General features: G+C 36.4%; 1 protein-coding gene across 2 annotated transcripts in view; it reads left to right on the top strand.

The window, feature by feature from the left end:
• The window catches only part of SPON1 (spondin 1), a 333,634-nt gene that overhangs the window by 845 nt on the left and 307,361 nt on the right, over positions 1-25,428 (top strand). For both annotated transcript variants that reach the window (XM_081938796.1, XM_081938797.1), the window contains exon 3: positions 15,763-15,869. In XM_081938796.1, the coding sequence (XP_081794922.1) occupies positions 15,763-15,869 (107 nt within the window). The remainder of the gene's footprint in view (positions 1-15,762; positions 15,870-25,428) is intronic.

A 25,428-nucleotide genomic window follows, 5' to 3' on the forward strand; every position in this document is an offset into this window, starting at 1 on the left:
ACTACTCATCTCCCTCTGCCCCCCCCCTCTCGTCTTTCGTGGTTTAAGGGAAGCTAGCTTCTCTACTACCTGCGCCAGTATTATTTTTACCTTAATCGCCCCTTGCACGCTTCTCTCTCAGCCGTGCCTTATTTCACAGTTGGCCAGGGAGATTCCCTCCTCGGCTTGCAATGGTCTCGCTGGGAAATAGAGGAATAGGAAAAGTTTGCACACCGGCCAAGAAGCCGCCGCCTGGTTTTTTTTTTTTTAAACACCCCCCTTTTTTTCCTGCTTTAAAGTCTGGTTCCTTTTCCACCCCCCCTCCCTTCCTAAAAGGGGCCAAGCCTGTTTATTGTTTAAAAATCGCTGGGGGTGGCTATTTAGCATGAAGGCAGGGCGCTCTGTTTGTGCTCAGGAGCATACAATGACAGTTTTAAGGAAAATATAGAAACTAAATCTTCTCCCCCCCCCCCCATCCCAAACATTCATTCCTCCCGGGGTTCAGGAAATGGATTAAAGAAGTATTTAAGAAGAAAAGTAGGACTTGTCCCTTCTGAGGGTGGGAGTCTTAAGAACAATCTAAATAACGATAAGTGGGAGAATAAGAGATTCTCCATTATGAAACTGCGGAGAAATCACTTTTGTTCAGCCAGCATAACAGATTCATCCTGAGATAAGCAGATTTAACATCTCTCGCCCAACATGTAATTTGTTTAGATCTTTTAAAACATTCTTTGGAAGAATTAGCAAGTCCTAAACCTAAAGTCATCACTTCTCCCTTTAGAAAGTGCTGATGGTAGAAATAATTTTGGGGGCACTACATTTCCTATTGCTTTTTTTAAAAACCTATAGCTAAGATAAATAAAACAGCAACCAAAATAACTTATCCATCTCCTATGAGACATACTAAACTAAATTAAACTAGGACCTGAATTGCTCTCTTTTAAGACATGTTCTTATAAAAGCAGATTCCTATCAGCAATAAACCACTTGTGATTAGAGCACTATCTTATGGTTGGTGGGGAAATGCTGAATAAAAGTAGTTTGAAGCAAAACATAGGGGAAAAACTTAAATATTCTCTTTGTACAACTCTAAATATCTCAACTTGATTCCTGCCTTTTAGAGGTTTCTTTTTTTCCAGCTGTTAAAACTGTAAATATGAAGATTTGGTTTATCTGAAAAGTTGTGGGATGGGAAGAAAACATCTGTCAAACTCGTAAAACAAACTTGGGGGGAAAATTTCGAACAAAATGCAATCAAAGACTTTTTACATGTTTGCTAACAGTTAGAGGTTGTGGTTCTAACTGCTGGCACTTTAAAGAATGTGGTATCAAAAAATTAGCAAACATAAAATCCTTCCAAAAATCTCCTAAAACATAGCCAGATGGAACAAGCATAAGAAAAATATTGTTCAGTGCAACTTTGTTTGTTATAACACTTTAATATTGTCACTTTGTTTTATTTTTATTAGCTGTCACAATAATTTAACAAGTATCTCTCATACAATATGGAATGACATCACACTAAATACTGTATGGAGACATATTTTATCTCTGTACTACTTTTTTAAAAATATGATTCTCCCAGAAACTGTCTTATCAAAATGCAAGGAATGCAACAAGAACAGCTGATTCAATTAAGGGCAAACTGAGGTTACACAGCTTATAAATTATCAGGAAGCAAGGAAATGTTCTTTAGAATAAGATGGGAAATGTGAAATATAGGCAACATATAGCCTGTGGACATTAGTGGGAAAATCCTGATGCCAAGAAGTATCCCAGGTGTTTTTGTCATCCTGTGGGCTTTTAAGAAAAATAAATCATGATTTGGAGCCTAAAGCTCTTCTTCAAACAGAAAGAACAGGGATGTAGAGGTTCCCTGTTTATAGCACTGCTGCTGTGCTTAGCTGACAATCACTTGTTTTGGGATAAGAAATCCATCCTCAAGTGATCTATCCATAGGTCACTTTCATTTGCCAAGCAGATCATTAGCACAACACATTCAACTTCAACCCTGTGCTGGGTTGTTGTTGTTTTTTCAGTTACCAGGATGTGTAGGTGGTACACAATTTTGTGAAGAAAGGCCTATAAGAAGGCATTGATCTGCATTGAAAATGGAGAGAAATTTTGTTAAAGGGCTGTGTCCGCTTAGAACAAAATCTTGGATTGGGGTTGGGGTGAAAAGAAAGAAACCCAATTAACAGAAGTATGGCATACAACTCTTTACATTCCACCAATGGTGCCTTATTAGATAAATCCATTTATGGACCCTTTTCAAAAGCTCAGAAGGAACTTTAAGGCTGTCAGCCTTCAAAGACATTGGTGCAGAAGAACACATGCTCACACTCAGAGTTCACAATATCAGGAAGCATTCCGGAACCTTTAATAATCAATGGTGGTCAGTTTAATTCACCAAGATTATTTTGTAGCAGTGAGAGAAACTACCATACACCCATCATCTAATATTATTCAGTGTTGTGTGTTAATCTGTGGTAGAGTATGGAAAAATAATGGTGTGGACAATGAAAGTCTCCTTCCTGTCCAAAATTAAAGAGAGTCTTCTCCACCCCATTCTTAGTTTTATCCAAGTATACTTATCCAAGTTTAAGAGTAATTTTCTTTTTCCAAAAGAATTTCAATTTGAAAGAGCCAGCCAACAGAAATTGTTAGCAACTCACCACATTACATTTCTCAAGATTCTAGAAGGATATAGAGCCAAAAGTTTTCAAAAACTTTTTTTTTTCTAGGAAAAATGTGGGTGGTTACAATAAAAAGAAATAATTTTGTAGGAGATCTTTGGAATATTGCAGACTCTCCTCTTCCTCTTTCCCCCCTCCCTACTCCCAGTGCTTCAAAAATTATTGTACCCTAAATCTTGGGTTTCGGGGAGTGCATACAGAGAAACTTTGCAGGAAGAGTTGAGAGAGGGGGAAGAGAAGCTAACAAGAAACCTAGCTTCCAGATAAACAGTTGAAGAACCTTCTGCAAACATTGAGTGAAATTTTGCCTTTAATTTCTATGCCACAAATATTTTTGATTTTGATCCCCAATAGTGGAGAGAGAGATATAAAATGAATTGTTTATCCATCTATGGAGATGCACACATGCAGCCCCCCTACCCCAACCTTTCCTTTCTTGATGCCACAGAATTGGCCAGGAAGGGTAAACATTACAATCTAGAATTGGCTTGGGAAGAACATTAAGGCTTAGTTCCTAGGTGGATGAAAGTATCTTGGTGTCCTGTCTTTTATTATGCAATAGTCTCTCCATTGGATCTAGTGTCCTTGGCTTCCATTAAATCCAAAGAGAAGCTGTCATAAAAATGAGAAAGCTTACAATGTGACAGGGAGGCATCTTTCAGTAAATAACAACAGCACATTCTCTTACCTTGCAAATATAATGTAAGGTAGGAAACACCACTGGCAATACATGAAGGTAAGTCCAATAATTTTGGATACATCCCTTCAAATAAAGCTAATTTGAGGCTGCAATCCTATCTACAGATGAGCTTCACCAAATGCATTTTCTGGCATAGACATATATGTGATTATGTTATTGTAGCTGGTCTTCATTTTTCTCTTGTCTCTTGAGGCAAAGTACCTATACTACTTCTCAGTTCTCTCTTAAGATCCAGCATAAGTGAATGTTGGCTCTTTTTGACTAACTTTGTTAGCATCATGAGTGTAGATGTCCTTACATCTGGCTAAAATGTAACACACTTCACAATAGTTTATAATTGTACTGCAAATAAAACTATTAAGAATGCAGGTTGAGCAAAAGCACCTTCAAATGTATAGCTTTATATAATATCTATTTATATACAATAATGCACATTATTTCTATTTCTTAACAGTTCCCACTGTTGTTCTTTATCATAGGGCTGATTTTTGTTTTTTGTTTGTTCAGAAAGGCCAAGAGTAAGACATTAGTAATAGTATATGGCAGAATATTGTGGGAGTTCTGATATTTTGAAATGAGGAGAAGGAGTACTACAATGGGAGAAAAAAGAAGAATCAATTATATTTTTCTTGACACTCTCCACTATAAGATTTGGGATTTTGTCCAAACTTACTCTTACTATATGTGCAGCCTGCCAGTATCAAGTGGAACCTTGTATAATCTACTCTGACAGTACTATATATGGATACAGCATATATCTACTACATGAGGATATAGTATTATGGATCCTTCCTACACAAATGGCAGAAGGAATGTCAACTCCATTGAAAAGCAAGTTTTGTAACTAGTCCCTTCCACAATGGGAATGTCTTTCTTGGTTCATCTAAGAAACCAGTGGTGTAGGGTTGCACAGTAAAAGAATTGTTCTGCAGAGCTGTGGTTCTACAGAAAGAACCCATAATAGATAGATTTAGTAAATATGAACTGCAGAATTCTGGATGATGGCTAGATGGGGGCAATAAAGTTCATTCTGATTCATCTCAGGTTTGAGATACAGGATCTCAAAAGAAAAAAAAGAATTATAACAGAATTAGAGAGAGAGGAAGTTGGGAGTAGGATGTGGCTTGCTTCTGCTTTCGTTCTTGTCTTCTAAATTTTGGGTGATCTCATATTACTTCTCATATCCCAGATTATGAGATCCAAGGTGATTGCAGACTGATTGAAAAAGGAGAAGAGAAATAAATTCCCCCCTGCAATCTCTTGGATGTAACTCTAAGCTATTGTCCATGTGACTGGCTTGATTGGCCAGTGGGATAAGAGGATTCCAAAAGGAATCTGTTGATCCATTTAGACCATGGGCAGATAAGATTTATCCCTAAGCAGACACAGTTTTCATAGGGTTAAAACAATCCCCTTAGTTGTATCAAGGGAACTTTTGACTGTGGGGTTAATTAATCAGTTTTCTGCCCCAAGATGACATTGAAATTGCAGAGAAGCCAAGTGGAAATTAAGCCACTACGGCTATTTTTTTCCACCTGCACCCCCAGGTATATGACCGTATGACAAAATGAGCAAAACCAAATGGAAAAAAGATAGTTGCATTTCCCTACAGGCTTGGTAAATCTACCTTAGACTGGGAAAACAGAAGGGTTATTAAGCACAGCAAACATCAGCATGGATAGCTGGGGAGATATATAAGACATGCTTTATTGCAGCCTACTATTCTCTACGTGATGGTAAGATATGTGAGATATCACATTTTGGCAGACTTGTTTGTCTGCATTTGGGATTGTTTTCTACAATATCCGCTACTACAACTAATTGGAAAGTATACTCAATTCCTTCTCTCTGAAGAATACATAGAGCCATCCCTCAGCGGATGACGCTACAAAGGAATTTTTCTGATCTAGACAATCAACTGATCATTACAGGTTTCTTTTTGCTTTTAGTAGCTCTTAAGCCTAATGTTAATTGTCATTGTACCAGTCCTATGGAACAGGTTCCTCCTGAGATTCAGAGGGCTCCAGTCCTTCACAAGGGTGTGAGAACCTGGTCTTCCCCAGAAACTGGACTGGGTCATTGAACCCCATATAGGTGCAGCTGTGTTATGAGATTGTTGTGGTGCCTCAGCTACTGTATTATGATTATTTTTAACTCTCTCTGTGTGTGTGTGTGTGTGTGTGTGTGTGTGTGTGTGTGTAGAGATAGGAAAGATAGATCGAGATAGGGAGGGAGGGAGGGGGAGAGAGAGAGAGAGAGAGAGAGAAAGAGAGAGAATGTTTGTGGGTTATTGTCAGCCATCCAAGAATATATATTTAAGATGGCTGGATGTATAAAACCAATAAATAAGTAGGCCAAAGGGCCAAAGTTTAGCAAAATTAGTTTTATTCTGACTAAATCTATACTATTTAGCTGCTTGATTAAGAGTTGGAAATTTTGGGGAACTCCTACTGAATTTAGTGGCTGTATTTGCACAACAATTGAACTGAGTCAGTTAATAAGAGTAGTACTGATAGTAGCAGCAACATATCTATTTAACATGGACTTGTAACTAAGCACAATACAGATGTTGATATAATTGTTGGTATAATAAAGTAAAACATTTGTACATTCAAATTAAGGTATTTTTACTTTTGCTTTTAATATCAAATTTTAAAACATATTAAACTAGCTTTACACAGTAAACTACCTTTCACAGGGGCTCAAGAAAAATAAGTAGCTTAGTGCTTTTCTAAATGTTAAGAGATCTGACTCCAAGTTTAATTATGGGAGGGAGGGGAGACAGTTTTACAGAATGAGCAAAGTGAGGAAAATCTTCCATCAGAGGAAAAAGTATTAATCGTGACCTAGTAGTTGGATCAAATACATACGTCCCTGAACCACCAGCCTGATGCTGTATTATGCTGGTATGAATATTCAAACTACTGATTATACTGGTGATAAAAAAAATATGGGAGCAAAATAAGAAAGGTCCAGGGTATTATGAGTACCAGTATTCCAGATTCAAATTAAGGGGTTAAATGAGGTGACCCAAGAAACAGATAGGTACAATAATTCACGTGAGACCCAAAGAAAATACTACCTGCTTAGTCATCTCTGTAATGTGGAATTGAGATATCTTATGAACATTCATTAAATGAAAATTACAACTTTTAACAGTTTTTAAAAGATCAGTGTTCATTTAGACACCCGGGTTCCTCGTGCCTGGTGAGACCCACAGCTGGCAGTCTTGAAAACCAAAGGGGAAAAAAAACAGAGATAGATAAATGAATCTAGAAGTCATCAACATAGATATGATAATAGAACTGCTAAATTTAAATCAAAAAGCCTGTTGGAAGCATGCATAAATAAAATACTAAGGTGCCCAACACTGAATCTGAGGAATCCCTACTGCTAATAGAAAAGATTGGAAGATGTTTCACAAAACTCAGAGCATCTGGTGAAAAGATTAGATTGAAACCCTGAAATACTGCAGCAACAATACCAAAGGAACTTAGACATATAATGTCAAATGTGATACAGTAAATAAGTCTACTAGCACCAGTACTGACAATATATCACCAATAAAATATTTAGCAACATGCACCAACAAAGATTCTGTAGGGTACCCTACACAAAAACCTTATTGAAAGGAGTACCTAAGATTAATTAGTATGAGGTGAAAGGTGAATTAAGGGAGGACTGTTCTCTCAAAAATCTTAGATACAAAGGAAAAGAGTAGAGATTAGAAGTTAGGACAAACAGAAAAACCAAGGAAGATTTTTTCCAACAAAGAAAATAAATAGGCAAGTTTCTAAGACTCAGGAAAAGAAGCAGTGATGAGAGACCAGTACAACCTTTAAAAAGAAGACAAGTAGGAAAGGGGAGGAGAGACGGATGAAGAAGAGAAGAAAAAGGATAGGAAGGACTGATAATATAAGCTGCTTCAGTGATTATTTTGGCTACTACCTTCCCTATAACTGGAGAGAAGAAAATTTCAGGTATGGTGAAATTTGCAACTGGAACTAATTAATTCAGGAACATTTAAGTACACAGGATTGGAATTAAGGTTTGAACAGACTCAATTTTCAATGCAAAGTAGTTGCAAAAATCATTAGGCATATGTTAACAGGAAAGCTCCTTATAAAGACTGTAAAACAAACAGCTACTTAGATGACTTACATGAGTTGATACTACATACTGATGTTATGTTGTTTGACTGTTCTACATTAAAGTATTGAGAGAAATCATGTTGGTAAGATTCCCACTTATCCTAAATATTTTCTCCCAAAGTTTTGGCTTCCAAACTTAAGTATGAATTTGATGCTACTGTGGAGTTAACCAGGAACAGAAGTTTCTAATAGCAGTTACTTTTCCTATAGCCAAATCTAGTACAACTCATGCTGTTTGGCAGGCCAGATTTTTTCAATGTTGTCCATTTCTCTGATGCTTCTGATTTAAATAAATGTGAACTATTAGAAAGAAGTGCAGAGGAAATTGTTGCAAATGATATGAACTGGCCCAATTTTAGCTTTTAAATAAAAAAAGCCACAGGAAAACTAACTTTTATCATGAAGAATGAAAGCAATCAGACTGGATTTCTGCGAAAATGTGGATAATATTTTTCTACCTGTTTGGTTTTGCTGTTCAATTAATAAAAAAACCTAAATAAATAAGTACCACAGACCGATGTTTACTTAAGACAACTGTCAATGACCCAATGTTGTATTCATTAAAATTAAAATATGAGAGGACCATGGTGAATATACTTATTTAACAAAAATCTATTAGTTATCTGAGATGTTAAAATTTCCCAGAATGACTTAAGTTCTAGATCAGATAGACCAGCGATGGCGAACCTTTTTTGGTTTGCGTGCCACAAGAGGGGGGAGCGCAGGGGGGTTGTGTGGATGCGTGCCGCACCCATAATGCAATGCATGACCCCCCAGTGCGCATGCGTGCACAACGCGCGACCCCCCCATTTTTACATGCTTTTTTCGCCCTCCCCAGGCTCCAGAGGCTTTATAGGAGCCTAGGGAGGGGGAAAAGAGCCCCCGCCCCCCCCTGGAGGCTTTAGGGACCGTCCGGAGGCTTCCCTGAAGCCTTCGGAACGCTTAAAACCACCCTCCGAGCAACCCAGAAGTCACTTCCGGTTTGCTCGGAGGGTGGTTTTAAGCGTTCCAAAGGCTTCAGGGAAGCCTCCGGATGGTCCCTGAATCCTCTGGGGGGGGGGCAGGGGAGGCTCTTTTCACCCTCCCCAGGCTCCTATAAAGCTTCTGGAGCCTGGGGAGGGTGAAAAATGGCTTTTAAAAAGCCTCGCATGCCCTGACAAATGGCTCCGAATGCCACTTGTGGCACGCGTGCCATAGGTTCGCCATCACTGAGATAGACAATGAAGAGGTAAAACCTCAACTATCTGTTACCCTATTTTTCGGCGTATAAGGTGCACCTTTCTCCCCCAAAAAAGGGTGAAAATCTAGGTGCATCTTATATCGAAACCCTGCCCCCTTTGCAAAAATGGATGTCCAGAGGATTTGGGAGGCTTGCAAAGTGCTCCTGGGGGTTGGGAAGGGCAAAAATGAGCAAAACATTTGGGCCATTTTTGCTAATTTTTGCCCCACAGGCCCCAGGAGCACTTTGCAAGCCTCCCAAAGCTCTGCATACCTCCCCCACTTTTTTGCTTGCAAAAAACGAGGCATGCAGAGGAGTTGGGAGGCATGCAGGTCCACTTTCCAAGGCCTTCCTTAACAATGAGATAATCTTCAAATCATCTGTTGCTTTCTCTAGTTAGTTATATTAATAAGTGAAGGATTGCTTGAGATTCTTGGATTTTTGGAACATCTGTGCTTGAAGTATTGCTCGTGGACATCATCTGGGGATAGATAATTATCCAGGGAAGGGTCTTCTTAGTTGTGATACCCAGAGTTTCAGGTATCATGGTAGATAAAAAAAAGATGCAGTTAGAGGAGCAAATGTTATCTTCATTCAATTGACAGTAATTACTTGCTGGATTAAACATCTTTCACAGACAGAAACAACCTTGTGTCCTTAGATGGAAGATCCTGCATTCAAGCCATTGTCATTTGTGAAAATTGCAGGTGCATTATATTGAATAGTTAGATGAGGCTGAGGTCAAACTTTAGTATTTAGAGATTAGCAACATTGTCTTTGGACATGTCATAAAGACAACTGTAGATGTTTCATTCACAGCTATATACAATCCTTTATTTTTTTTAAAAAATCACAAAAACCAGGGAAAATATTGAATAAACTTTAAACCAGAATTATTTTTCAGGGACAAAAATCTTCATATTGTCTGAAAAAAAGTCTTTTCTGAAACATTTATTGGAGTTGGCAATTTACTAAGGACATCTCCTACCAAGGCATCACTATCATTTGTTGAATATATAAATTTGAAGTTGGTCCAGTAAATTACTGTATTTTTCGGAGTATAAGACACTCCTTTTTCCCCCCAAAAGAGGGTGAAAATCTTGGTGCGTCTTATACCAAAACCCTGCCCCCTTTTCAAAAATGGACGTGCAGAGGGTTTGGGAGGCATGCAGAGTGCAAAACCCTTTTTTTAAAAAAATTACCTCTTCAAAATCTTATATGCATCTTATACTCCGGTGCATCTTATAGTCCGAAAAATATGGTAATTACACTGCATAGAATTAATTCATTGGAATGTCTATGGAGATATTTGGATATTTAAGTAATAGTTGTTCCAATGGTGGTTTTTTCAAAAGACAACTGGACTATCCATTTTTCTTTTGAAAAAAAAAATCTTTAGGATAAATCATTGGAAATTTCAAATCAGCAATCAGGATTTCTAATGAATTTAATAGTTGCTGCTAAAGTAGTAGACAGAGAAAGTGTGAATTAGCAAATGTCAGTATCATTTAGATTTAATCAAGTGTTCACAGAAACCCAGAATGTCAGGTGACATTAGTTTGCCATGTCACGTGAACATCAATAATTCATCCATTTCTTTTTCTTGACATGCTCCAGCTAGCGCATGATTCATTTATTTTTAGTTAGGCTTACAGTCTAAGTTGTTGAAATAATTAATATGAAACTTTCCACTGACTTTCCACTGGAAGAAGCTGAAGAAGACTTAGTTTCTTCAAAGTTATAATGGAGAAGAGGGAAAGGATGTGATATGCCAAGTTTCAACTTTATTACAAACTGACATACATATTATGGGAATGGGGAGATTAAGTTCTAACTACATTCTATTTTATAAGCCAGACTTTTACGAAGAATATATTATTACTTTCAAAGGCAGAGACATTTTGATAATGAAATACTGTGACTGGATTTTGACCTTTAATATCCATATATTCAGATTTTTCTTTATAACAGGAAGGACTGAGAAGAGCTCTAATAACATTAGACTCATGTAATCTAATAAGTCTGGGAAACTATGCCTTCAGCAAGATGGTAACATTGGGAAGTAAGTCATATCACTCATGAATACTTAGAATTGCTTTTACTCAGAGACAAAAAACATTAGAACAAGGTCAGATAACATGATTCTTGCAAGTGGAAACAATGAATCATGTTGAATAATTTTTTTTATTAAAATTAGGCTGGAATACACATTCTGAGTGATTTTCCAGCAGAATGTTGGAACACACAGTACATACCATTATAAATCTCTTGTTTTCTTTAAAGAAATTACTTTTTGCCACCAGGTTCATTAGCATTGGAAAATGCTGCCCATTCTATGTCAAAAGCTTTTTTTTTTAATTCCCTTGTCAGCCCACTCTTGTAACAATTTGATGTGGCATTTGGGTTTCTATTGACCAAAAGTACAAAAGTTCACAGATCAGTGAAAGTATAAAAATACAGGGGGCAGAGATCTATTCCCTTCTGAAATGCACTCTTAACATTTTGTCTTACTCTGTTTAATTGATGCTTTGTAGCTCTGTAGTCTGGAAGAAAAGAGTTTTTTTTTTGCTGTGATGCTATCACTTTCGCTTGTAAGGAAAATAGCTGTGTATTTCTTATGTAAAACAAAATTTATACAAGAAGTGATGATAATGGGAAATATTAACCTAAAGGACTCCTGGTATAAAATTAAAATCCTAGTTTTTTTTTAATTTTTCGTTATCTACTTCTTAATGTTACTATTTGTTTATATTTATACATCTAAACTTTCAGACATCATTTTTTATTTTTTTGTATTTAGAAAGAATGGCACTTAGGGTAGTGCAGTTCAGCAAACATTAAATACAATGTTGTTCAGTGGCTTTTCCCAGGACATATTGTATGGTATGGATAGAGTAGAATTATTTGTAGTTCAGAATTGAACTGTGGGGTCCTTGAGACTCTTTGAGCTTGGTTGTTTTCTTAAAGAGATTGTGGGTTTTTTTTTTTTTTTTTTTTTGCAGACACACTGATGATGTTATCTAGTTTGGTAATTATACGTATGCAAGAAAACTACCAAGCTCAGAAAACACCAAGGTCCCCATATTAGATGGTTTTAGATTGGTTGAAAATAAAATTAAAAGCTAAGCATTGAAAGTTAGCCTATCCCCAGCTGATCAGCTCTATTTATTTAAATAATTCATGTAGAGGGGTTTCATTTACTGCATATGTAAACAAATATCCACCCTATAAACATTTTTTAAAAGATCCACTTTCCAAGGCCTTTTTTTAACAATGAGATAATCTTCAAATCATCTGTTGCTTTCTCTAGTTAGTTATATTAATAAGTGAAGGATTGCTTGAGATTCTTGGATTTTTGGAACATCTGTGCTTGAAGTATTGCTCATGGACATCATCTGGGGATAGATAATTATCCAGGGAAGGGTCTTCTTAGTTGTGATACCCAGAGTTTCAGGTATCTTGGTAGATAAAAAAAAAGATGCAGTTAGAGGAGCAAATGTTATCATCATTCAATTGACAGTAATTACTTGCTGGATTAAACATCTTTCACAGACAGAAAGAACCTTGTGTCCTTAGAGGGAAGATCCTGCATTCAAGCCATTGTCATTTGTGAAAATTGCAGGTGTATTATATTGAATAGTTAGATGAGACTGAGGTCAAACTTTAGTATTTAGAGATTAGCAACATTGTCTTTGGACATGTCATATAGACAACTGTAGATGTTTCATTCACAGCTATATACAATCCTTTATTTAAAAAAAAATCACAAAAACCAGGGAAAATATTGAATAAACTTTAAACCAGAATTATTTTTCAGGGACAAAAATCTTCATATTGTCTGAAAAAAAGTCTTTTCTGAAACATTTATTGGAGTTGGCAAATTGCTAAGGACATCTCCTACCAAGGCATCACTATCATTTGTTGAATATATAAATTTGAAGTTGGTCCAGTAAATTACCGTATTTTTCGGAGTATAAGACACTCCCTTTCCCCCCAAAAAAGAGGGTGAAAATCTGGGTGCGTCTTATACCGAAACCCTGCCCCCTTTGCAAAAATGGCCATGCATAGCTTTAGGAGGCTTATGCTTCTGGGAGCTGGGGAGGGCAGAAATGAGCAAAAAATGGGCTGTTTTTTGCTCAGTTCCCCAGCTCCCAGAAGCACTCTATAAGCCTCCTAAAATCTATGCATGCCCCTTTTTTGACAAAAAAAGCCCGTTTCCATGAAAAATGGGCCATTTTTGGCTAATTTTGGGAGGGCTCACCCCCCAGGAGCACTCTACAAGCCTCCTAAAGGTTATTCATGCCCCCTTTTTTCAAAAAAACAGGACAATTTTGCAAAAAAAAAAGGCCATTTTTAGGAGGTCTGCAGAGTGCAAAAACTTTTTTTTTTAAATTTGCCTCTTCAAAATCTTGGTGGTCTAATACTCTGAAAAATATGGTAGAACATTTTGCAATTGCTCAGATGGTATAGCATAGTAAATGCTACACTATACATATATGCACGCACAGTGCAGTGCAGTGTAGTGCAGTTTTTATGTTTTATGTTTTATTGATCTTTCTGTGAACTGCCCAGGATTATTCTATATAGGGTGGACAGTCATATTAGTCAAGGAAGGAAGTCTCCATCCTGCAACAACTTATTGCTATAGCAGCAAGCGTGGCAATGAAAATGCACAACAGATTGCTTCTGATTGTGGTAATATGAGCTGTATTAGAGCTAGGAAGATCCATCCTCTTTCAAGCTTTTCATCAACACATGTGCAACCTAGCCATCTAGGACAGGGGTTTCAAACGAGTGACTCACAGGCTAGATGTGTCACACTCAGGCCACACCCACCCCAGATTTGCAAATTGGGAGAATGTTGCAAAAAGTCACATGACAGCATAGTGATGTGACGAATTTGACATCATGATCTAGGACATATATGACATTACATTCCCAGGACAGTTGATTCCCAAATTAGTGCAATGCTAAGCAAAGCAGAATTCTCAACCTTCAGACAGGAGTCCTTGACTATCATTAATATCTGAAACTTCTTGTACCTTGGGCAATATTGTAAAGTCTTAAAGAAGGAGTAGATAAGATTGTTAACTTTAGCATCTTGGATTGTCATTGAGTGGGTTAGAGCTATTGTTGGGTCTTTGAAGTGTAATAGTTGTAATGTTAAATTAGACCTGAATATATTCAGGTTCAATTCCTTATTTGGCTATGAGTGAGTGTATAAATCGCAGTTCTTTTAAAATTACAAATTCAATAGTTTTTATACAATATATTAGGGCAAATTTGATAGATTTGTAGAACATGCTAAGCCAAAACCAAACAGGCCATATTGTGTCATAGTATGATGTGAACTGAGCATTCGTTAAGAAAATGGTAATGGTGCAAGTAAAATGTCAGTGCCTTTTCATAACTAAAATCAGAAGTTAATTCTAACAAAATGCATTTCACTTTTGTATTCTGTGATATTTTCATTCATATTTGTTTAGGTAATTCATGTAGACTAATTTTAATTCAGCATAAGTGCTTGAGGGTGGCGGCCTATTTCTTCAGCTGACAGAACTGCTGGCAGCAGGAAGTACAAGGCAATTAAAAGAATGTTTACTTTCAATAAGCACTGTTTTTTTTAAAAAAAAACACCCTATAATCTGAGTAGTAAAGTATGTGGCAGAGGATGCCACTGAGATTATAGTTTTACTCTTTTTCCTGGGAAGTACTTCTGTTGAACTTAATGGGGCTTACCTCTGGATACCTAGGCTAAAATGGGAAAAGTGGCATTGGATTCCCAGTGAAACTTTTCTCAATCTTTGTACATACATTCTGTCTCATCTATTTAGCCTTAGTCTCCCCAAAGTACCATGTATCACCTATCAGCATTATGGCTGTTGCAGAGACAGACACTACTTTCTTCCTTGGGCTCCAGGAAAACTTTTTGGGATCAAATCTGCTCATCTCTAATGCCTTCTGTTTCTTGGCATTGATTTTGTGGATAATGGGCATTTTGAGCTCTCTCATAAGAAAGCTTAACTGTTCACCATATTTCTGTTCCCTTTCTACTTCGATATATTTTACACTAGAGAATAACCCGGCCTTAGTGAGAAGAACGTTAGACAAGTTTGAAAATATATTGATGGAAGCAATCTTAGTAACACGTGGCATGTGAAATGTACTTGCATGAAAAGGGTGCACTCAAATATCTCTGCTACCAGAAGTAGTACTATTAATTAAACAATGCCTAGTTCTTCCTTGCATCTCAACAAATTTACTTAGGAGAATTGGGGGAGCATCTTTGAAGGGAAATCCAGTTGGGGAAGCAGGAATGTGTTAAATTTATATTTGATATTTCATTTAAAAGATGAGGCTTGCTTTCTGCAAAACATATGACTATATTCTTCTTTTTTCAGTTTATAAAAAAGAGACAACATGAAACATTTTCCAGGGCTACAGACAATAGTGGGATTCAAATAATTTAACAACTGGTTCTCTGCCCTAATGACCAGCTAGGCAGGCATGGCTCGGTGGTCATGTGACTGTGTGGGCATGGCCAAGTCAATGTCACTCAAGTCGCCTTAGTTGTTACAATGTAATAAGGGTTAACCAGAGAGACAGTTTCTGTAAGAAGGGCAATAAAGATAAGGCTAGAAACAACACCAGAATGTTTCCTTCCTGCCTTCCTTACAGGATTAGCCCTGTAAAGTGGAAAAAAAACCAAATGAGATTTCTTCCAACAGCCGGTTAGAAAGTTAACAACCGATTCTCCTGAATAGGTGCGAACGGGCTGAATTCCACCACTGTCCACAGTATTTGCAAAGAGTTAATCATAACATCATCTACGTAGACTAAAACTATTCTCTGATGGCATGGCTTTCTTTTTCAATTTTAGAAAAATCCATTGAAGATCCCATATTTGAAGACACCCAAATTCTGGAATGATCAGTAGCCAAGATTTGGGATTTTTTTTTAAAAAGAAACAATTTTATGGATTTCAAATGTGTTTTTCTTCCTTCCCTCTTGCAGTAACACTATCTGCAGCTACACCTGCCTATTTTCGTGGATTCACATTGATTGCTTTGAAAGAAGGCAAAGAAGGAGACAAAGAAGAAGACCATGCTGGTACTTTCCAGGTGAGGAACAGTCTTTTGAACTATTGATTTAGAAATATGAACTAGAAGATGACTTCCTGTCTGGAAACCGGAGCCATATCTTTCTTTATATACATTACCCATACCTTAAATTGTCTCTGTAACAATGAAATAAATATTATAGCTTTAATCAAGTCAGATTAATATGAGAAAACAACGATAAGTAGACTATAGAATTCAACAAGATGCTGTTATATTCTTACATTTGTAATACTGTCTTTTGCCTGTTTACTTTGAAATCCTTCCCACTGAAATTAGTGGGATTTTTGAGCCCAAGCAAGGTATATATTTTGCAGTCTTAACTATTTTGTCAAACAAAGAATTTGGAGGTTGTCCTTGGTACTCAGCCATTACGAATCCAGTTCAAATATTTGTTGACCTTTATTTTTCTTGACACTATTATGTTTTTTCCTGTACGTTCCAATGTCTAGACTAGCAACTCTCATTTGATCATGGTGAGATTAACACAATCTCTGCAGGAGATATCCAGCTATCATCTTTTGGAAGTAAGTCTGAATTATTTCAGTGTGGCTTGCTTCCAAATAAATACACAAGATCTGTACTTAATGAACTCAGATATGACTACTCTTACAAATCTTAGAGATTTCTCAGAAAACAATTGTAATACTGTTCTAGGTTTCCTAATGATGCCAAGTCTAAGCAAACCACACACACACACACCCAAAAATTTTTTTGCGTAGCAACAACAATGATTTCCTTCAGGACAGAGTAAGCAAGGATACCCCATGTCTCACTTCTAGTGAATTTAGGATGCAGAAAGTAGAAAATTAAATCATTACAGTACAGTGATACTGCTAATCAGCTGTTCTCATAAAGCTTTGATCAAATTAATATTTAGGTTTTTAGTCACTGACTTAAAACAATATGTATTTATCTGAAGTTGCAAATAAAGCATCAAAGAATGTAGTATTAATTTCTGACCTTAATATTACTAGTTAGAGGCAAGAACTTGATTCATGGATAATCACTTAATATACAGTATGATGACTAATAAACCCTTAAAGGCCAAAAGTATATTTGGGTGAATTGAAGCCACATATTACTATCTCTTCCATTAAACTAGTCTTTGTTGACAGACATAAAACCATAGGATCGAAGTATTCATATTACTCCTTTGGGAAGTATCAGGAATACAGGAAGATTCTAATCATTTTAGCTAGATGGAAATTAGAAATTCTATTCAAAATACAAAGAAAAAGATAAAATGCGAAGTAAATTAAGTTCTCAAATCAGTGTTAGCTCTGTGACTGGTGTTAATAGACTTTTGGTCTGTCTGATTTCATTAAGAATAGGGAGCAGAATTTCCTTTAGAAAGATTTTTTTTTGGTAAAAATAAAAATGGGGCATGGGCAACATCATTGTTGAAAATTAGAAAGGAATCCCCCCAAAAGGAAATATGGATACATTATTTTCTATTGTTCATTCCTTCTTCCCTTTCTACCGGATTTATATTCTTATTTGTATTATTCTTACTGAATTAATTCTTAATTTTAATTAATGAATAATTGTGAATTATAATTAGTTATAATTAATGGATTATTAATTAACTAATTATGTCTGCTAATTTAGCAGGAAAAACACATTGGGGCAGAGTGGAACTGTGGATTAGGCTTCCAACTGGAGATAAAAATTTCCCCTGCAGGTAGAAGATAGGATTCAACGATTATTTTTCTTCTGAGTTTCTTCTGAGTGTTTTAGAAAAGAGGTGTAAAGCAGAGATAGATGGGCTCATCAAGGAATTTCTCTACTACCCGTAGTACCACAAATCTCTGCCATTCATTTTTCTGTACTACATTGGCTAAGACTTCACTGCTAATTATTTGCCTTTTCTTTATAACATATTCCTGAGAAAATTTATATTTTATTCTGGTTCATCAGAATAAGGGGTGATGGGTGTGTGACCTTTTGGAATAGGACTAAGTTACAGCCCTATCTAGGAAAAAAACCAGTAGTCTTGATTGTATCTCACCGAGAGCATTACTTTTTCCTCAAATGAAATACTTTTATGAATTATTCTTTTCTGACAATCTTGTCCCAGAGTATTGAGATTCTGGAATATTCATTTTGATTGGCTAAGAATGCGGGCTTGTCAAAATGGTGTAGCTAGTTAAATGAGAATCTGAAAAATCTGCCTTAATAGACTGCGTTTATAGAACTAGAACTAGAAGTAAAAATGGCTGGACCACATTTTGACTGGATTTAGCCAACAGAAAGCAAACAAAGATATCCTGGAAGGATGATGTTACCATGGAAGAAGCAAAAAATAAATGAATTCTTGACTTAATCTTGTTTGGCCCCTTAGCTGGAAAAATACAATTTTGATTGAATTAGAATATGACCAAGAAGTAGGAATAAAGCTGATTTGGCCAAAGTTTTCTCCAAAAGTCTACTCATCATGCCCAAATACCCAGCAATTTTATAGATTCAATTAATGTTCAGTTTTACTTTTCCTGAAATAACATTTTTTTTAAAAAAAATATGATTAACAAGGCATATCTCTCAGTTCAATCAGAATGACCTTTTTATCTTTTGACTGCCCTTCAGATCCAATGGGGGATAGTTTGCAGTCTGTGTAAAGTTGCCTATCATTTTGCTATAAATTATATGTGACCTGTTTCCTCTCTTGCTACTTCTTAGTGGAGTGCAATACTGGAAATAACACTTCTGTTAGTGGAAGTTTTAATCTAGCCACATATGAGAAAAAGGGAGTGTTGATCCCCCTTTTACCATTGTAGTTTCCTTAATGCCCCCTTCCTGCAAACAGCCAATATTTTCTGCTATATTTTAATATTGCCTGAGGCTGATGAAAAGCACTAATGGTTAACTCAATCACACGAAGACTATTGGGAATAAAATAAAATTCCTTTTTTCTCTTTTCTGTTTTTGCACAGTGAAGATGCAGTCAGTCCACCAGATAACGATCCTATAAAATATATCACTGTAACTTTTATTATGCCTGTGATGTTTTTGACAAATCTGGATCATTTCAGCATTTCACAAATTGTGGTAGCAAGGCAGAGCATGTAATGTTTGCTGGAATTTTCACCATAGCTGTTCTGTGAAAAATAGATGTGTTGTTGATGATAGCAATATTATCCACAGTTAATAATGTGGAGTTGGGAAGATTGGAAAAAGATTATTATTCTTACAGATTTATTATTATAAACAATTCTGTGACATGTTTTTAAGCACTTTAGAAAATATATATATATATCACTGACTATTTCTGGAGAGCCACTAGAGGAGAAGATGACAGAAATAATTTCATTGTCTCCTATTCATAATTTCTTTTTCCAGGTAGGACAGAATATAAATGCATTCTGAGCATATTAGACATGCAGTTAATATATTTTATGTTCCAAACCTCAGATAATCTTGTTCTCACCCCCCTTTTTGCTTTTTGAAACATAGTGTCCTGTATTAGTATTGTTGAACAATCATGAATTTAGTTTCCAACATTTGACTACAATAGTTGCCATAGGCCACCATCACTGGTATGGAGGTTTGGTGGTAGATGATAAATTGCTGATCTTAATGACATCAGAAGAAGACAAATTTTTCTGCCTGCCATTTAACATCAAAGGTAATTTTTGGCAGAAGCCTGGCTTTGTATTCATGATAGGTTTATATGAAGAAATAATAATAAGTTTCTTTTTTCATTTTCTTTCTCTAAAGTTAGGAAAATATTGAAAAAAAAACATTAATATTGGTAATAGGTTGAAGAATGCCTTCTGAGCACTGTGTATTCAGGCTTGGATTCAGTAGGAAAGCTACTCAAGAGATTTCTTTAGGATTATAGAATAAATAATATCAGCCCATTACTGAAAGTTACTTAATGTGATGCCAAAATTTCCTCTGCAGTGTTTAGATTTGCCAAACAAATGTGGCTGGGGAGAAAATGGCATTATACACGTGTCGCGTCAAAAAACACATCACAAAAAAGAAGGAAAAAGAGAGAAGCAATTTGCATTATTTTGTATGCTAATTGATAGGTGCATATCTGTCATTTTTAAACAATGTAGAAGAAGATTTATTCAGTCTATAGAGTATGTGGCATAGAAATCAGTGTACAAAGGGAAGCGAAAGAATAGTATAAAATTGAAATCTACGTTTTTTAAAAAAGATTTTTATTGTGATTTTATTATTTTTATAAATAACTCAAGGTGGCAAACAAATCTACTACTCCTTTATCCTCCTATATTCCCCTACAACATCCCTGTGAGATGAGTTTGGGTGAGTGAGAGCGACTGGCCCAAAGCCACCCAACAGGTTTTCATGTCCAAGGTAGAACTAGAACTCACTCTCTCCTGGTTTCTAGACTGGTACCTTAACTATTAAACCAGAATGGCTAACTTTTGTCATTGCAAAAACTGAGGCCAGGAGATGTTAGTGTCTTTTCCTAATGCTTTAGTATCCTAATGGTTGATTGGCCATGGCAAAAAGACCTTGGGACTTTCTTATACTTGTAGAGACTTGCTGATCTCTGAGCCTGCAGATGATTGCCTTGCACTTGTTACCTAGTTGAGTAATAAAACTTCTGCAAGCAAACAATGAAGTTCAAAAATTACTAAGGACTGCATTGTTGAAACTTGAACTGCAAATATTCTTTTCTGTTTCCCATATTTTCTTTAAAACTGGCTTGAATCCTTGAAAGAGAGACCAGCCATCTAAGTAAAATAGAGGGGCTACTTTTGTTTTCCAAAGGAGACTACAATTCAGATCCTACTGGGTTTTTTTGGACATGATAGGTGGCCTCCAATTGATTGATGAGCTAGAAACAAATTCAAATGGGCATTCTTTCTCTTTATTTCCCTTCCTTTTTACAACACTTGGGGAAGGGGTACTTCATTCTTGGTAGCAATTTGAATGGTTTGTTTGCAAATTAGACCAAAGGTCTCACAAAATATGGCTATATTGTTCACCTGGGGCTTAAGGTTGCTATCTATGAAGTCCAGCTGTGGCGCTTAAGCTAAAACCAGTGGTGCAGCCCTTATTTTGTTTTACTTTGTTTTTTCAAAGTGGGCATGGTTCTTAAATTCTGCCTTCCTATAGAAGTGCCCCCAAAAAGGGGTGGTGGTGGAGGAAGGACTCCTCTAGCTGATAGAATAGATCAACAAAAATTGGAACTTGCCAAGAACATTCAGATTAGATCTGAAGCAAAATTAGATCTATTTTGCTGCAAGATTTCCACAGGATAAAAACTTAGACTGTGGTATAGATAAGTGGAAATTACATTAGGCCCCTTGAATGGGTGACAGGAAACCATGGAGTGACAGGGAACCATGGAGAAAGTTAAGCAATCCTATTATTAAATATGAAGATATTTATGCCCAACAAGACATGAAACAGCTGTAAAACAACATAGAAATAGGAGATGGTAACATTTGAAACATATACTTTGTGAATTCAGCCCAATGCATGCTGCTTTGATGAGCTGAGAAGAGTAGGAAAAGTTTAGAACTAACTCATCACACGGCTGTTAGCAAACACAAAGTAATGGGGTTCATTTTCTAAGTAACTTAATGATAATTTCTCCGTAGCAATAAAATTGGTTTATTTCTTTCTTGCCACAGTTGGGTGCATTTCTACCATTAAAATCCTATTGGTGGTAATATCCAATTAAGTTCTCAGCAATGGCAAGAAAAGGACATTTTCACAAGGACCTGGCCTTCAGGCCTATCTGCATTTCCTGCATCCCATCCCACAACTCAACTCAGTTGACTTTGCAACCTTAGAACTTAGATGAGAGTTGGCAGAAAAGACAATGTTTTAAATATTTCCAAACGGCTCATGGATCTCAGTGGAGGGATAATTATTAAACCATTTAATTAGTTTTATTATTCCAGTAAGAAGCTGAAATCAGCATTTTAATTGGCAGTTAAATATTTTAAAAGTTTTTGAATAGCTAAATTCATACCTTTTTGGCATAAAACAGAAGGCATTGTCCTTTGCACCTGCAAACCCTCTGGTAAAGGCTCTTCCTGGAATTAACACCTGGCTCTAATCTCTGCATTCATTAAAGATTTAAGTGCCCACTTCTCTGCTATTTAGTCTTGCATCGCCATTGCCCTGTCGCTCTTTTCACTGGATGAAAAGTAAGTGCCTATAAATGATGCATTAAACTGGAGCCATGGTAGGTTGCCATTATTTTGCAAGCAATTTTCTATAGGAAGCTTTTTTTTAAAGGAACTGGTAGGCTAAGTCCACTTCGGCATGTTTAGTTGCAGCCATGCAACTCTGAGACAGCATTTCAAGGCAGCTGCTTCAATATTGGTATGGCTACCACAGCATTAATACAGCCTTCCTGTGTTGTAACTTGTGTAATAGACTCATCAGTGGTGGGATTCAAAATAATTTAACAACCGGTTCTCTGCCCTAATTGTTTCTTCCAAGAACCAGTTCACCAAACTGCTCAGAAAGTTAACAAACAGTTCTCTCGAAGTGGTGTGAACTAGCTGAATCCCACTACTGGGACTGACGTCACCTTTCTCACTTTTAGAGGATAATATAAATCAATTTTCTTCTTCAGTATGATAAGGCACATTGTTTGGGATTCTCCAAAGTTTTACCTTAATGGTATCACTGATTATCCCAGCATTCATCTCATGCTAATAAGTCTCCTTCCATTCTCCTGAAAAAATGGATGAGGTTTGGGACAAGGTATGGAGAAGGGATAAATAGTAGAGGTTGGTAGAGTATGCTAGATTTCAAAACTTTTTTCCTGTTCTCCTTTCTGTATTTTTCTGCTGTTTGCTGCTGCTGCTACTGCTGCTGGTGGTGATACAATGGTGGCTGCAGTAATGCAAACATTAGGAGCATGTTTTAAATCAGGGGTTAAACTCACGTCGTCACAGTGGCATCACGTGACATATCGGGACTTTTTTTCCCCTTCGCTAAACCAGGCGTAGGCATGGGCAGCATGTGATGTATTTGGCCTGTGGGTCAGGAGTTTGACAGCCCTATTTTAAATGTTCTGTGTCTGCTGCTAAGTACAGATTAAAATTAAAGTTGGAAGTGTAAAAAGGGTGTGAAATGTAAGCATGCTACATAATTTTATTTTCTAAAATTTAGAATTGAATTTTGCACAATCTTTTCATTCCACCGTACTTCTCAAATATCTTGCAAACCATGATGAGGATGAACAAAGTATTATTGAAGTTGATTTTGCAGCTGAAATAGAAGTGGGAGAAATCCATAGGATTTGTATCTTTTCAGTTCCCCTTTCCAAGTCCATGAAGTCAAATGATCTTAGCTGCAGATCAGCTTCAGCCCTTCTACTCCCCTGCCCTTTACCAAGAAGGTAAGGTGTTCCACTTGGGTTTTGATTTTCAGTCCTTGAGCTCCTTCTTCCATCCTTATCTCCTAATCTGCATTAGATAAAGTTATTCTGCATTAGATAAAGCTGTAACTCCTTGCTATATTTCCCATGAAGAGTCCATCACTTCATTCATGTTTGGGACTTGGTCGTAGGAAGCTTATGTATGACGATATGTAGTGATATACAAAAAAATTGTAAATGTTTACATTAAACTCAGAGTATATTAAATTAAAATATTACCATTTTGTACAATCATAAACTGTACACACACACACGTTTTTTAAAAAAGCATGTTAAAGTAGGATATTAATTGACAACAAATAAAATGACCAAATGGTGCCACTGTAATGTCAAATCTTACTGGCTTCCAGCTCATTTTCAAGTTTTAATGATCATTGATTGATTGATTGATTGATTGATTCACCCATTCATTCAATTGCATGGCTATTAAACTATAGAGATCTTTGTGGGCTGGAAAGAATGTTTCCTCCCATATCTTAAAATTGACCTCAGGAACCCTGGGAAAAATGCTTTCTTGTTTTGATTGTAGCAGGTGGCAGCCAGGAATTATTCCTCTCATTGGTGCCACTTCATTCTCAATGAGACACAACTAGCTTCAATTTTATTATATTTTCAGTGGCAGGCAAGGGTGTTTTTTCTTCCAGGCCTTTTGCAGTGTTGAAATAGAGCATTCCAGAAATTCAGTCAGTCAATAAATTAATGATTTTTTTAAAAAATGCCACAACTGAGCTTTATAAGCAATCTGTGTCTGCTATCTATGCTGTTATATATTTTAATCATTTAGTTTTTTTTAAAAAAAAATCAGACCCACAATTTAAAAAAATTAAGTTCCAATTTTAGAACCCCATAATGCTTTTTCACTGAAGAAACTCTGAAGAGAAATATATACATTGTATAATGAAATTAAATACATTGAGATTAAATTTTCCCCAATTTAGTGTGTGTCACATTTTTCAACTTTCAATTTCCAAACATTAGGGGTGCTCAAAAGTTGTGACATGCCTTGGGGATTGTAAAGATATTTTGGTTACTTTAATATAATTTAGTTGTGCTTGATAAGTAGCTTCTTCTTAATGAATGTGCTTAGGACACTGTCAAAACTTAGATTTCCAACCAATAGTCCAAAGGGAGACATACTAAAGCTTTTTGAGTTATGACCTCAAAATTAAGAGTTTTAGAACTTCATAAAGTTTGCATATCCATGTGAGCTAGATGACTCTGCTTGAGATCTAATCTACAATCTGTAGGAACATTTGGTGGCCTTTTTTGCAGTGTGATTTACTTTTAGACATTTTGGAGCTCAGGGGATCTGGTCACCCATCATTAATCATAAATCAAAGAGGTCTTGATCTTTTAAAAAGCCCAGCTGTTCATGCATCTGTGTACAAAAGCTGAAAAGCATTTTTATTCCTTTTTTAGCATGCTACGTTTTGCTGCCCCATTTTTCAAGGGTTTAAAGGTTCTTTGCTTGTTAATGGTCAAAAAGAGCTAAAAATGGAGAATGTTATCTCAGTAACATAATTGTGGAAACAAGCAGCATTATAAGAATTACTCTGAAAATAGATCTCCAGAAACTTAAAAAAATTGCAGTGATGGTCTTCTAAAGAAAACAGGTTTGGCCAATGCCATCTGGTGTTTTGGATCTCTGGAGAATGATAGTAATTCAAAGATAGAGCATATACTTCATATACAAGAGGCTAAATTCATAAATCCCAACAAATGCTAGAAAAATGTACAATTGATGACTAGGAGAACCACTGCCTGACATTATTGACAATATAATAATAATAATAATAATAATTAATAATTTATTAAATTTCTAGACCGCCCCCTCTCCCCGGAGGGACTCGGGGCGGTGTACAGGAATAAATTTAAAAACATACAAACAATCATATACATAGCTAAAAGTCAAATTAAACAACCCCTATACAAATTTATAAAAATTAAAAACATTAAAAACAGACCCTAAAACCAATCCTAAAAATTTAGAAATAAAACTGAGGTGGGAAAGATGGAATTAGGCCAAGCCGGCTAGCTGGAATAGGTGGGTTTTAAGTTTCTGACGGAAGGAGCGGAGATCCGTAGTCATTCTAATGTCGGGGGGAAGGTCATTCCAGAGGGTCGGGCCCATCACAGAGAAGGCCCTTCCCCTAGGCGTCGCCTGCTGGCACAGCCTAGTGG

Source organism: Natrix helvetica, assembly GCF_964273705.1.
Source record: "Natrix helvetica genome assembly, chromosome: 1".
Classification (NCBI taxonomy): Eukaryota; Metazoa; Chordata; class Lepidosauria; order Squamata; family Natricidae; genus Natrix; species Natrix helvetica.